At 41.3% G+C, this 14117-nt stretch overlaps 1 protein-coding gene and 1 pseudogene across 3 annotated transcripts in view; one reads left to right on the top strand and one right to left on the bottom strand.

Moving 5' to 3' along the window:
• The window catches only part of LOC137286101 (cubilin-like), a 199100-nt gene that overhangs the window by 104372 nt on the left and 80611 nt on the right, over nucleotides 1-14117 (top strand). For all 3 annotated transcript variants that reach the window (XM_067817775.1, XM_067817773.1, XM_067817784.1), the window contains 3 exons: nucleotides 5968-6095; nucleotides 7972-8130; nucleotides 9998-10064. In XM_067817775.1, coding sequence (XP_067673876.1) covers nucleotides 5968-6095; nucleotides 7972-8130; nucleotides 9998-10064 — 354 coding nt within the window. The remainder of the gene's footprint in view (nucleotides 1-5967; nucleotides 6096-7971; nucleotides 8131-9997; nucleotides 10065-14117) is intronic.
• On the bottom strand, nucleotides 12999-13643 carry LOC137286074 (uncharacterized; annotated as a pseudogene).

Genomic DNA, 14117 nt, shown 5'->3' with positions numbered 1-14117 from the left:
AGGACACAGCACTATGTCCCAAACCTTGAATTGCTTTCAAAGCGTCCCCAGCCAGATATTGCCTCAGCAGCAATAGCTTGTATTCAGCAGTCGCTGGTGCCTGGTCTATGCATGTCAGAAAAGCAGCTTTCCGACCTTCGTAAGATTTTACATCGTCAGAAAATGTTGGGATAGAAACTCGTTTCCATAAATCAGTTCCTATTGCATGACTGTGCGACTCAGTTTCATAACAAAGTGTGTTGTCCTGTGGTTTGTTTTGAACAAAATGTTTTTTGGTGGCTTTGTTGTGAACACTTGGTTCACTTTGAGCAGATAGTTGTCCAGATTTCAACAATCCAGGAAGTCCCCTACTTGACGTAGATGTTGCATCTGTATTATTATCTAAGTGAGCTTGTGCCTGTTCAATCATAGCATTAGTTTCATCTTCAAGATGACTAAGTTCTTGTTCTGTTTTACTAACATTTTCGCCCTGCTGATTCTTTGCATAAGCCAAAGTGAGTTTTGTCATAACACTGATTGCTTTCATCTGACATTGATTCACTTTATTTATGCCATCTCTAATGTCTGTACGAGATGGTTGATTAGGTGATTCTAGTAGTCTGTACAACTTGTTTTTAGCTTTGGTGAAGACTGACTTTACATTGGCTTTTAGCTGTTTCAGTTTCAAAATGTTCTTAAGTTCTGACTGAGACCCGTTTGATTCTTGGGGATTTAATTTGCCATTCTTTATTGAGCCTTTCTCCTGAATGTCAGACATGACTAATTATTGACTTACCGTTTAGTTAACTTAGTGCTTGAAACCACGCTCTGCTACCATATGGGAATGAGGCAGTTGTTATTCCCCATTTATAAAATAAACGAAAAGTCAAAAGAATCATGTCCGAGCAATTAAATGCACCCAAACTAAAACAAAGCAGTAAAACCAATGAAAACTCCCTACACACTGCACATTCACCGATAATGTGAATGCTAAGACTTCTGTATAAATGTCTTCCCGATAATGGAAGCTATTTTCTTAATTCTAATTTAACTGTAACCCCCAGGCTGGTACTCTATACGGACGTCTTTGTCCCGCAACAGTCATCTCACCAACTGCCAGCATTCAACTCATTAACGCTGTCGCCAGCTATATCCACGAAATGCACGGGATATTTCAGCCCACGTGCATGTACGCACAGCGACGGGTGCATTCGGGCGCGCTAACCCACGCTACAAACGAAAACATCGGTTTCCTTCTGTTCAAAATCCGTTGTATCAGAGGCAGCAGAAAAAAATTTCCAGATTGCACACTTGTTAGAAATATCAACCAGGTGAATACGAGGGAGACACGTGCAAGCCTAACCTGTACTTCTTGGAAAATGGACCTCGTAGAGGGTTCGTACGTGAGGAATTGCAAATCATAACCACAGGGATAAAAAAATTTTATACCTTCATCTTTATCAAACATTTAGCTTCGCAGATGTAGTCTTGTTTCTTCTCATAAATAAGTTTAAATCATATTTTATCCGTGCCATGGGCTTTAAATAATCAATAATAACCTTTAACTCCTATACCACACACCGAACTCGTATAGTTAGTATAACCTTCACAGTGAAAACAACAATAACCCTCAGTGTGGCTTTTTTCACCACAAATTTCAGTTTTCCCCATAAGTACTGTTACCTGAGGGTGTCAGGGTGTTATCCCCTTCTCCCTAGGCAATCCTTTGTATTTCTTCCACTCTCGGTCTGAGGATGATGTAGCTAGACGGTACACTCAAGGATAAGTCCAGTAAGGCGTTCAAGTCCTTTATTTTTGGAATTATTTTTCACAAACAAAGGAACAAAGGTCCTCAAATATTTCCTAGTTTCTGGTCTAAGCACAACGTTAGTTTACAGTGTCTTGGGAGAACTTGTTGGTTTCTTGTACAACTTCTGATACTGTAAGTTCATCTGAGAACCTCTCAAGTCAACGTGGGCCCCAGAATTGCACACCACTCACCAGACAACTAACAAAATAGAAGACATGACGATTTAGGCTCCTCCCCCAGAAATAATGTCCTACGTCATACAAAAATGACTCATACCCAATCTTAATAATTAGTTACTTTCATTAGTCCCTTTCCGAAACTTTATCGGTACCATCAAATTCTTCCAGTATCAAATATCTTCATTAATCAACTTTTAGCCATCCATCAACCAAACACTGCCATATCTGACAGAATATTAAATAATATTTCAGACTGGTAGGCACCAGAAGATACTTTAACAAATTATTTCGGAACCTCTGTGTTCCTTTTATTGACAAACTGACCATTAGTATCCGAATGTCGAAACGCCTAATCATGTAGAATCACAAGGTCCTAGTTTATGTTACTTCAGAGGAATTACTACTCCCCCAAGAAAAGTGAATCTATAAAAATTTGGTTACTTGGTCAATGCACTTTCCCAGTACATTGACCCTTCCTAACTTGACTTTAAATTTTCCTTAAATATTTGTAGAATGTATTTTAAGAATTTCAACTCTTAATGTCCTGGTTATAGTACCCATCTACAAATATACGGTGCTGATCTCAGTTTTAATAATAATTTGTGTAATTAGTCTTAATTTTTTAACAATTAACACTGTCGCTGCTAAACCAACTACCACAAAGGCCAACTCATGATCTTTCTGACCCTCTGAAGGAGTGAAATACTGAGAAATCTTTGGTGCATTATCTAATGGTTCCAGTTGTTTACCTGTTAACACATAGAATTCTTTCATAGCTTCATCGACGTCCCTGGAAGTTCTAACAGCATGATTTTTGCGCTGGAGTTGATCATTGATAAAATCTAGTCTGTTTATGCATCTCATAGCGTATTCAGTCTGTGCGGCCTGCAGATTTTCTACAGCTATATTGTGTCATTTTCTCTCCGCTTCTATCTCAGCTGTGTTTGACTCTCTCAATTGAGAAAAAAGAAAATTACTCCCTGGAAATGCTAGGACAGTCACAAGAGCCCCACCAACCATCACTGCTATTGTGGCCATATTATATATATTACTATATGTTACTATAAAATATTTTCAGGTATAATACTTTGCTTTACCAGATCGTCCTTGGTGGCCATCGCCATACCAATATTCATAGTAAGCATGAAAATATCTTGCAGGTCCGGGGTTTAAATTTCCAATGAGGGAACTGTACGGCCTAGATGAAGCTTTGAAACATGTACGCAGACAACTCATGAACAACATGGGGAAACTTAACAAACTCGACCAGCACATCGCTGGTGAAAAAACCAAACTCATTGAAACGGAAGATGATGATATTAAGCATTGTATCATGGAATGAATTCATAAGTTAGAAGACGAGAGATGTACACGATTGGAATCGTGAACAACTTCGATCCCAGATCAGCTGCATGTGGGAAACAATCAATAGAATACTGAATTAGGAAACAACGTTGGCCAACAGGATCCGAATATTGTTCCGAGAGCAAGGCATCACCATTGCCAACGTTCTGACAGCACTGACCCTCATTATATCAACTATTGTAGTATCTGTTACTCGAGGTGCCGTGGGGGGGTTCCCCCACACCTCCAAGTGGTGGTGATGTCAGAGACTGGATAAAAAACATCTGAAATCACTTGAGAGGCCCTGGCTAAACTCACAGGTAAACTCACAAGGCTGTAGAAGCCCTGCCCGGTATACTAGGAAGTATTGTATCGTGGCTGCTCAGCACACTGGGTAAAACTGTCACGTGGCTTGGTCAAAATCTGTGGGCATTCATCATTGCCATGGCTGGGCTGGTGTTCTTTGCCAAATGAAAAACAAGTGCTGTTTTACGTTCGATGTGCTGCTGATTGGACGCCCTCATGGTGGGGGATACCCCTACACCCCGATATGTTTAACCCTTGGCTCTGTTGGTGATGCCACTATACCCATTTCACCAGTATGTGTTGATGGTGGTCCGTGGGAGACGTTGACGATGGCATTAACACCCAAATTTTGGTCAGCTGTGGCAATGATTATTTCATTGTTGTAGCCTGTTATTTTATTGATTCTCAGACGCATCTGGTTGGAGTCATGTACAATCCCCAGACCGAACACGTAGTCGACTTTTGACCTGGCATATTGTAACGTGCACTGATGTGGTTATATAGCACTAGGTAGACCTACAAGTGATGCTATTGCATCCTCAATGTTAGCCAATGTTATGACCGAAAAAGGCCATAAATGTCATATACAGTAATTAATGGAAGTGACCAAGAGGAACAAGGTAGCTGACAAAACAATGTACTCTGCGGTAGTGATAAACATCAGGATTGTAGGTTGAATAATAATAACTAAATATCATATAGCCTGGCTACATAGTTTTTGGTCTGTAGAAATATTTGGACATGTCTGTCCTGAAGTAGACACTATAACACAGTCAACTTGAATGCAAGTTTAGTCATTCACAGTATATGTGATTGCCAACGTGATTTTTTATCAGATTCAAATTATGGTATGAAACCACACACAACACTAAGTATAGACGTATATCTCGCAGAGATTTCTGAGCCAAGAATACTTTCAGATGGTCTTAGAATAATTTGGTTTAAAAGACATGAGAAAAACCGTTGTCGAAAGCTATAAGACAAGGCTATAACCCATCAATAAGCCTCGATGGGATTCGTATTGTTGATGAAAACACACCTATTAATATCTCACCCATTTACCTGTACGATAATGTAAACCTTATAGGCTTAAATTAATAATTAAATTAAAAAATAATTTATAAACTATATTATAAACAAATAGAATGGGGCTGTATCCAGCCCTAGATGAAGAAGGAAATATAAAGGGAAGTGTAGAGGGATTTTGAATTAAACAGATATGCGAAATAAAACATAAGCTAGAACCTGAGAGTGATATTCGGGCATCACTACATAAAAAATACAATAGAGCTTTAAACTACACCCTAATGGCAACCAGCATGGGATTAGGAGCAGTAGGAGTTGGGCTGTTGATAACGGTCGTAGCCACACTGGTGGTATTAGGACTTGAATTAGCAGCTATAGTGACAGGAACAATTGGGTCAGTGTTTAAATTTGTTTCCCGCAAATTGAATCGTAAAGCAAAGAAACACAATGAAATTAGAATTCTTGCTGAAGCAAAGTTAAACACGCACTCAATGATAATAAAATCTCAGAAGAGGAGTTTTGTTTGATCCAAGATGAACCAGAAAAATAGAACAAAATGAAAGAAGAGATTCAATCAAAGATTCATAAAAAAAGTTCTTCTATAAGCAGGGACAAGAAAAAAATATATATAAAACAATGGATACATCAAGCCCAACAAACATTTATTTAAATTGATTCCCTATCTTATATAAATACCCCACAGTCTTTATCTCACTAGGAAGTGAGTAGTCATGTTATGGGGTTTATGAATTAATATGAGTGAGTGGAAGATAGTTTTTTATTCCATGGGTTATATGGGGTGAGCCAATATCCCAACAGTCATTCATCTCAATAAGAAGACTGTTTTATAGGGGAGATGAAAAGTAGTCTTGTTACGGGAGTATAAATTAATGTGAGTGAGGGAAGGATGTTTTTTTTATTCCATGGGTTATATAGGGGTGGTCCTGTACCCCCATTGTTTATACTACTTGACCTGTTCATGCTCTGATCCAGTATATCATTGCTCTGTGGTCTGTTTCTGGACTGATGCTGATGTAAGCACCAGTACATCACTGTTCTTTGGTGTGTTTCTTGACTGATTCTACAGTATGTACCAGTACATCATTACTCTGTTGTCTGTTCATGGCCTAATGTTGACATGAGTACCAGTACATCATTGATCTATAGCCCGTTTTTGGCCTGATGTTGACGTAGCACCAGTAAATCATTGTTCCTTGTTCTGTTTCTGGCCTAATGTTGATGTAACTACCAGTACATCTGGTTTCTGTTCATGGTCTGATGTTAACCTATGTACTTTTATATTATCTCTGTGTTTCAAAACAGAATGAAGAAAGCTTGTCGCTGGCACGTCCACACTGATCTGCTGGACCACATAGTTGTCATGGAGATGCTGGTGTATGACCCGCCCTATGGAGGACTCTGTTCTGACAATCGAATCAACATCTACAATGGTGGGTCTACAGAGGGGACACTATATGGGTGATGATGTAAGCAATGAGTTGTGTCAAGACATTTCAGTGGTGGGTCTACAGAGGAGACACTTTCTGGGTGATGACATAGGCAACGAGTTGTGTGAGGACATCACAATAGTGGGTCTACAGAGGAGACACTTTCTGGGTGATGACATAGGCAACGAGTTGTGTGAGGACATCACAATAGTGGGTCTACAGAGGAGACACTTTCTGGGTGATGACATAGGCAACGAGTTGTGTGAGGACATCACAATAGTGGGTCTACAGAGGAGACATTGTATGGGTGATGACATAGGCAACGAGTTGTGTGAGGACATCACAATAGTGGGTCTACAGAGGAGACACTTTCTGGGTGATGACATAGGCAACGAGTTGTGTGAGGACATCACAATAGTGGGTCTACAGAGGAGACATTGTATGGGTGATGACATAGGCAACGAGTTGTGTGAGGACATCACAATAGTGGGTCTACAGAGGAGACACTTTCTGGGTGATGACATAGGCAACGAGTTGTGTGAGGACATCACAATAGTGGGTCTACAGAGGAGACATTGTATGGGTGATGACATAACTGATGAGTTGTGTGAGAACATCACAATGGTGGGTCGACAGAGGGGACACTGTGTGGGTGACGACATAACCAATGAGCTGTGTGAGGACATCACAATGGTGGGTCGACAGAGGGGACACTGTGTGGGTGACGACATAACCAATGAGCTGTGCGAGAACATCACAATGGTGGGTCGACAGAGGGGACACTGTGTGGGTGACGACATAACCAATGAGTTGTGCGAGAACATCACAATGATGGGTCGACAGAGGGGACACTGTGTGGGTGACGACATAACCAATGAGTTGTGTGAGAACATCACAATGGTGGGTCGACAGAGGGGACACTGTGTGGGTGACGACATAACCAATGAGCTGTGCGAGAACATCACAATGGTGGGTCGACAGAGGGGACACTGTGTGGGTGACGACATAACCAATGAGCTGTGTGAGGACATCACAATGGTGGGTCGACAGAGGGGACACTGTGTGGGTGACGACATAACCAATGAGCTGTGCGAGAACATCACAATGGTGGGTCGACAGAGGGGACACTTTCTGGGTGATGACATAACCAATGAGCTGTGCGAGAACATCACAATGGTGGGTCGACAGAGGAGACACTGTATGGGTGATGACATAACCGATGAGCTGTGTGAGGACATCACAATGGTGGGTCGACAGAGGGGACACTGTATGGGTGGTGATGTGAGTGAATAGTTGTGTCAGGACATTTTAGTGGTTTGTCAACAGAGGAGACACTGTTTGGGTGATGACATAAACGATAAGTTGTGTGAGGACATCACAATGGTGGGTCTACAGAGGGGACACTGTTTGGGTGATAATGGTAACTGGAAAGCCACTGGGAAGATGGTGTCGATGCCTGCATGGTGTTTTAGGAGTCTTCTGATTTGATGGTAGGTCTTGCCAATATATGGAAGGGTAATTCTAATGGGAGTAGTAGCTTGCTTGGTCAGTTTGGGTTCGTCCTGGAGTATGGTGGAGATGGTCCTCTTGATTAAGTTATACGGACACTGACTGAAGTTGGTGAAGACATGTTGAAGGGGCTGATTTTCTGTTCCAGAATGCCCTTCAGACAAGGTGGTGATGATGTTGTTAGAGATAGTGTTGAGATGGTATAGATGTTATTGGTGTTGATGATGATTTTTTAAACTGGTGATGATAGTTGTGCTTTTGCTGCTGACGATGATGATGATGATGTTGAGGGTGAAGATGCTGCTGCTGTTGATGATGATGACGATGATGATGAAGTTACAGATGATGTACACTCTGGTTCATATTCCAGGGGCAGACAATTCCTCCATGCAGCTGGTGTCGGCATGTGCAATGTCTGACATATTTTCCCGAGTGCTCAGCCGTGAGATGTTTATAGAGTCAACCATCCTTTCCACACCCAACTCCCAGAAGTCCGCCTATGTGATGAAGATACAGGCCACACCAGAGTGTATGACATACAACATATACTATGTTTATAGCTTCTATATATATTATGTGTACAGTTCTGTGTTGCTGTTCATGTTGATCCATTCACTACGTGTTTGGTACTATGAGGTAGCCTAGTGGATAAGGTGTTGGTTATTCATGCCAAAAGCCCGGTGTCAACTCCCCCACATGCATATACTATGTGTCAAGCCCATTTCTGCCTACTGTGATATTGCCAGAATATTGCTAAGTGCAGCATAAAACTAAACTTACTCACTTACAGTGTATAATGTTATGTGGTGTTATGTCACAGTGTAGAATGTTATCTAGTCTTATGTTACTAACAGTGTAGAATGTTATGTAGTGTTATGTTACTTACAGTGGAGAATGTTATGTAGTGTTATGTTACTTACAGTGTAGAATGCTATGTAGTGTTATGTTACTTACAGTGTATAATGTTATGTGGTGTTATGTCACAGTGTAGAATGTTATCTAGTCTTATGTTACTAACAGTGTAGAATGTTATGTAGTGTTATGTTACTTACAGTGGAGAATGTTATGTAGTGTTATGTTACTTACAGTGTAGAATGCTATGTAGTGTTATGTTACTTACAGTGGAGAATGTTATGTGGTGTTATGTCACAGTGTAGAATGTTATCTAGTCTTATGTTACTAACAGTGTAGAATGTTATGTAGTGTTATGTTACTTACAGTGGAGAATGTTATGTAGTGTTATGTTACTTACAGTGTAGAATGCTATGTAGTGTTATGTTACTTACAGTGGAGAATGTTATGTAGTGTTATGTTACTTACAGTGGAGAATGTTATGTAGTGTTATGTTACTTACAGTGTAGAATGTTATGTAGTGTTATGTTACTTACAGTGTAGAATGTTATGTAGTGTTATGTTACTTACAGTGGAGAATGTTATGTAGTGTTACGTTACTTACAGTGGAGAATGTTATGTAGTGTTACGTTACTTACAGTGGAGAATGTTATGTAGTGTTATGTTACTTACAGTGTAGAATGTTATGTATTGTTATGTTACTTACAGTGTAGAATGTTATGTAGTGTTATGTTACTTACAGTGTAGAATGTTATGTAGTGTTATGTTACTCCCTCACAGTGTAGGATATCATGTAGTGTTATGTTACTTACAGTGGAGAATGTTATCTAGTCTTATGTTACTAACAGTGTAGAATGTTATGGTAGTGTTATGTTACTTACAGTGGAGAATGTTATGTAGTGTTATGTTACTTACAGTGTAGGATATCATGTAGTGTTATGTTACAGTGTAGAATGTCATGTAGCGTTATGTTACATTGTTCAATGGTATGTAATGTTATGTTACAGTGTGGAATGTTAGGTAGTGTCATGTTACGGTGTAGAATGTTAGGTAGTGTCATGTTACAGTGTAGAATGCAATGTAGTGTAATGTTACAGTGTGGAATGTCAGGTAGTGTCATGTTACAGTGTAGAATGCTAGGTAGTGTAATGTTACAGTGTAGAATGTTAGGTAGTGCTATGTTATAATGTAGAATGTTATTTACTGTCTTGTTACAGTGCAGAATGTTATGAGTGTTATGTTACAGTGTAGAATGTAGTGTTACTGGATATAAGGCCATGAATTGTGTTAATCTTGTTGGTTAACGAGGGACCTTTGATAATTAGTTTTACTGAATTATATGTTGAATTACACATGGTTCTACCAATATTTCCTTTTCAATGATGTAATATTAGCAGTTAGGAGAAGTGAGTAATCCAAAGTCAGGAAAACCATTTTGTTGAGTGTGATGAAACGGGTTTCACGTGGCTCCATGAATCAACAAAATGCTTCACAGATTGCATAGGGTTTTCAATACAGTGCACTTATGTCGAATATGTTTTCAGGTGAGGCTGGTGTGCTAACCCTCGCCGCAGCAACTTTCCGTTCCTATACAGTAATGGAATACAACAGGTGGGTATTGAGAAATAGGCAGTAGATAGGATTACACACAAGTAGACAATTGGGCAGAAATATACTTGCTTTGACAGAAGTAGATAGAAGTATACAGGGGTTGACAGAAGTAAACAGGGGTTGTGAGGAGTAGACAAGTTATTGACACTAAACAGAAGTAGACAGAAGTTGACAGAAATAGATGGTTAGGCAGAAGTAGACCTGGGTTGACAGTAGACCTGGGTTGACAGTAGACAGGGGTTGACAGTAGATGGGTTGACAGAGGTAGATGGTTGGGCAGAAGTAGACAGGGGTTGACAGTAGACAGGGGTTGACAGTAGACAAGGGTTGACAGTAGATGGATTGACAGAAGTAGATGGTTGGGCAGTAGACAGGGGTTGACAGTAGACAGGGGTTGACAGTAGATGGGGGTTGACAGTAGACATGGGTTGACAGTAGACAGGGGTTGACAGTAGATGGGTTGACAGTAGATGGGTTGACAGTAGACAGGGGTTGACAGTAGACATGGATTGACAGTAGACATGGGTTGACAGTAGACATGGGTTGACAGTAGACCTGGGGTGACAGTAGACAGGGGTTGACAGTAGATGGGTTGACAGTAGATGGGTTGACAGAGGTAGATGGTTGGGCAGAAGTAGACAGGGGTTGACAGTAGACAGGGGTTGACAGTAGACAAGACTTGACAGTAGATGGATTGACAGAAGTAGATGGTTGGGCAGTGGACAGGGGTTGACAGCAGATGGGGGTTGACAGTAGACATGGGTTGACAGTAGACATGGGTTGACAGTAGAAATGGGTTGACAGTAGACCTGCGTTGACAGTAGACAGGGGTTGACAGTAGATGGGTTGACAGAGGTAGATGATTGGGCAGAAGTAGACAGGGGTTGACAGTAGATGGGTTGACAGAAGTAGATGGTTGGGCAAAGTAGACTTGGATTAAAAGTAGACTTGGGTTGACAGAAGTAGACAAAATTGTATGATTGTGCAGAAGGGTATGCAAGGTAGACATTAGACTGGTTTACACTGAAGTTGACAGGAGAGGACAGCAGTATAATATGTTTCTTATCACATCCTATCTCCTATAGTGAACCTTCATTTGTTCCTTACCTGGGCAAAGGAAACTATCTGAAACAAAGTTTTCAGTCACTCTGAGCAGCTTCCCCAAACACCCCTCCAGTTACTGATAGAGGATATCTCAGGGAGCTTATGCAGAGCTTTTGACCTATTGCTGGTTGATCATGTGACCTGTCCCTGATTGATCATGTGATCTGTCCCTGGTTGAACATGTCACCTTTTCCTGCTTGATCCTGTGACCTTTCCCTGGTTGATCATGTGACTGCCAGGTGTAGTCATTTTTATGCTTGTGACTGAAGGGTGCCAGTGTCCTGTGTTGGCCTGCATGTTTTTCCTCCAGGGTAAAACAGATCCGTCAAGGTTTGGCTTTAGCATTTTGTTACTCTTGAAGAGGATTGTGAAGATCAACATTGTGTGTGATTAAGGACAAAAAAGCAGCAAGTGAAAATAAAGTTTACTCCAAGAAGACGTTCCCATCCTTTGATCCCTGTGTATAGAATTGTCTTGGTCCATCTAGCTAAATACTGAATGTTCATTCCAACTTGACATTTGACAAATGACTGTTGATATACCATATGTGTCAAGCTGGTCCTTGATGCACACAGATCTGAAGAGTTCAGACTGTCAGTCTCAAAAAAATTGACACGATTTACAAAGAGGACATTCTTCTCAAAACATCCCATCCCTGACTGTCCCTGTGTGATAATCATGACTAACTTTGCAACCCTCTGACTGTGATATTGTGTGATCATGACTTACCTTGCAGCCCTCTGACTGCCATATTGTGTGACGATTGCCAACCCTGCAACGCTGGGACGTTGGTTGCTTTTATTCAGATCCTCCCATCACTGGGGTGTTGGTTGCTGGTAATCTGATCCTCAAACTACTGAGATGTTGGTTGCTGGTAATCTGATCCTCACACCACTGGGATGTTGGTTGCTGTTATTCAGATCCTCAAACTACGGGGATGTTGGTTGCTGGTAATCTGATCCTCCCACCACTGGGATGTTGGTTGCTGGTAGTCTGATCCTCATGCCACTGGGATGTTAGTTGCTTGTAATCTGATCCTCTTTCCACTGGGATGTTGGTTGCTGGCAATCTGATCCTCATGCCACTGGGATGTTGGTTGCTGGTAATCTGATTCTGACACCAATGGGATGTTGGTTGCTGGTAATCTGATCCTCAAAGCACTGGGATGTTGGTTGCTGGTAATCTGATCCTGACACCACTGGGATGTTGGTTGCTGGTAATCTGATCCTGACACCACTGGGATGTTGGTTGCTGGTAATCAAATCCTCAAAGTACTGGGATGTTGGTTGCTGGCAATCTGATCCTCACACCACCGGGATGTTGGTAGCTGGTAATCTGATCCTGACACCACCGGGATGTTGGTTGCTGGTAATCTGATCCTGACACCACCGGGATGTTGGTAGCTGGTAATCTGATCCTCAAAGTACTGGGATGTTGGTTGTGGCAATCTGATCCTCTTGCCACTGGGATGTTGGTAGCTGGTAATCTGATCCTGACACCACTGGGATGTTGGTTGCTGGTAATCTGTTCCTCATACCACTGAGATGTTGGTTGCTGGTTGTTGTGGCAAGAATCACATTGAGCTGAAACACTCTTGGCAAAAGAGTTACACAGATGTGTTGACAATTTTAAATATTGAAATAAACCTTCACTTTCTTACGTAAAATCAAGTAGAGAGAATAAGTTTAGTGTTCTGCACGTACACACTCGGCCTCTTAAACATTCCTGTTTAACAAAAACTTCTAACGTGCATGAATTAACACAATATACCACGGCAAAAACGTCAGGTGTCAGACTAATGTGTAAGAAACATTGTTCAATACATGTCACTCATTCACTTGACGATAGAAGCAGCACAAGGTTGTGAACTGGTCTCCGCAGTTCACCTTTTAGTGTTCTCAACACCACGCTTCTCACATGTCCTCGTTAGTCTGATTCAGTTGCGATCACTCGACCCATAGGCCACTGCAGTCTTGATGTGTTTTAGTCCGTGATCAGAACAATATCACCTTCTTGAATGCTGCGTTTCGACTCATTCCATTTTTGTCGCACTTGTAAGTTCAGCAGATATTCTCTCTGCCGCCATGACCAGAATACATTCGCAAGATCCTGGATCCTATGCCATCTCCGCCGCACGTGGATATCGCTGCGCTGAAAATGTTGTGGGGGTGGAATATACACATTTGACTTCATGATCAACAGATGATTAGGTGATAAAGGATTCAGATCATCAGGACTGTCAGATACAGTGGTGAGGGGTAGGGAGTTTATAATAGCTTCAACTTCACACAGTAGTGTTCGATATGATTCATCATTCAAACGTTCACCAAATTCTCTGAGAAGAGGAGAAAGTACTTGTCGGACTGACCTGATAAGCCACTCCCATACGCCACCCATGTGACTTGCTGATGGAGGATTGAATTTCCATTCAATATTACTTTTCAGCAGGTAAGACTGAATACGTTCCTTACTCATTTCTGCTGCTGTCTCTTTTATTTCTTTAGCGGCAGTGGTGAAGTTAGTACCATTGTCACCAAATTACTTGGATAGGTCCTCTTCGAGCTATGAACCGACGTAAAGCATGAAGGAACGAGTCTGTATCAAGAGAATTTGCTGTCTCATTGTGGACTCCTCCGGTCACAAGACATGTAAACAATGCCCCATAAGGTTTGACATATTTCTGCCCCTCTTTGATAACGTGAGGGCCAAAGAAATCTATTTTGTGTAGGTGAATGGTGGAGGAGGTTTGACTCGTCTGGACGGCAAGTTGTCCATCTTCTGTTCACATGCTGGTACCCTCAATTTTCGACATATAAAACAGCGAGACTAAATGGTACGAACAGCAGAATTAGCTTTAATGACCCAGTACTTCTCTCTTAGTGCTGATAAGACATGATTCCATCCTGCATGCCCAAGTCTCAGATGTACGTCAGTGATTATCAGTGACGT

Source organism: Haliotis asinina, chromosome 1, assembly GCF_037392515.1.
Source record: "Haliotis asinina isolate JCU_RB_2024 chromosome 1, JCU_Hal_asi_v2, whole genome shotgun sequence".
NCBI lineage: Eukaryota > Metazoa > Mollusca > Gastropoda > Lepetellida > Haliotidae > Haliotis > Haliotis asinina.
Note: the sequence above shows the minus strand (reverse complement) of the source record. Positions and strands in the feature narration are given on the sequence as shown.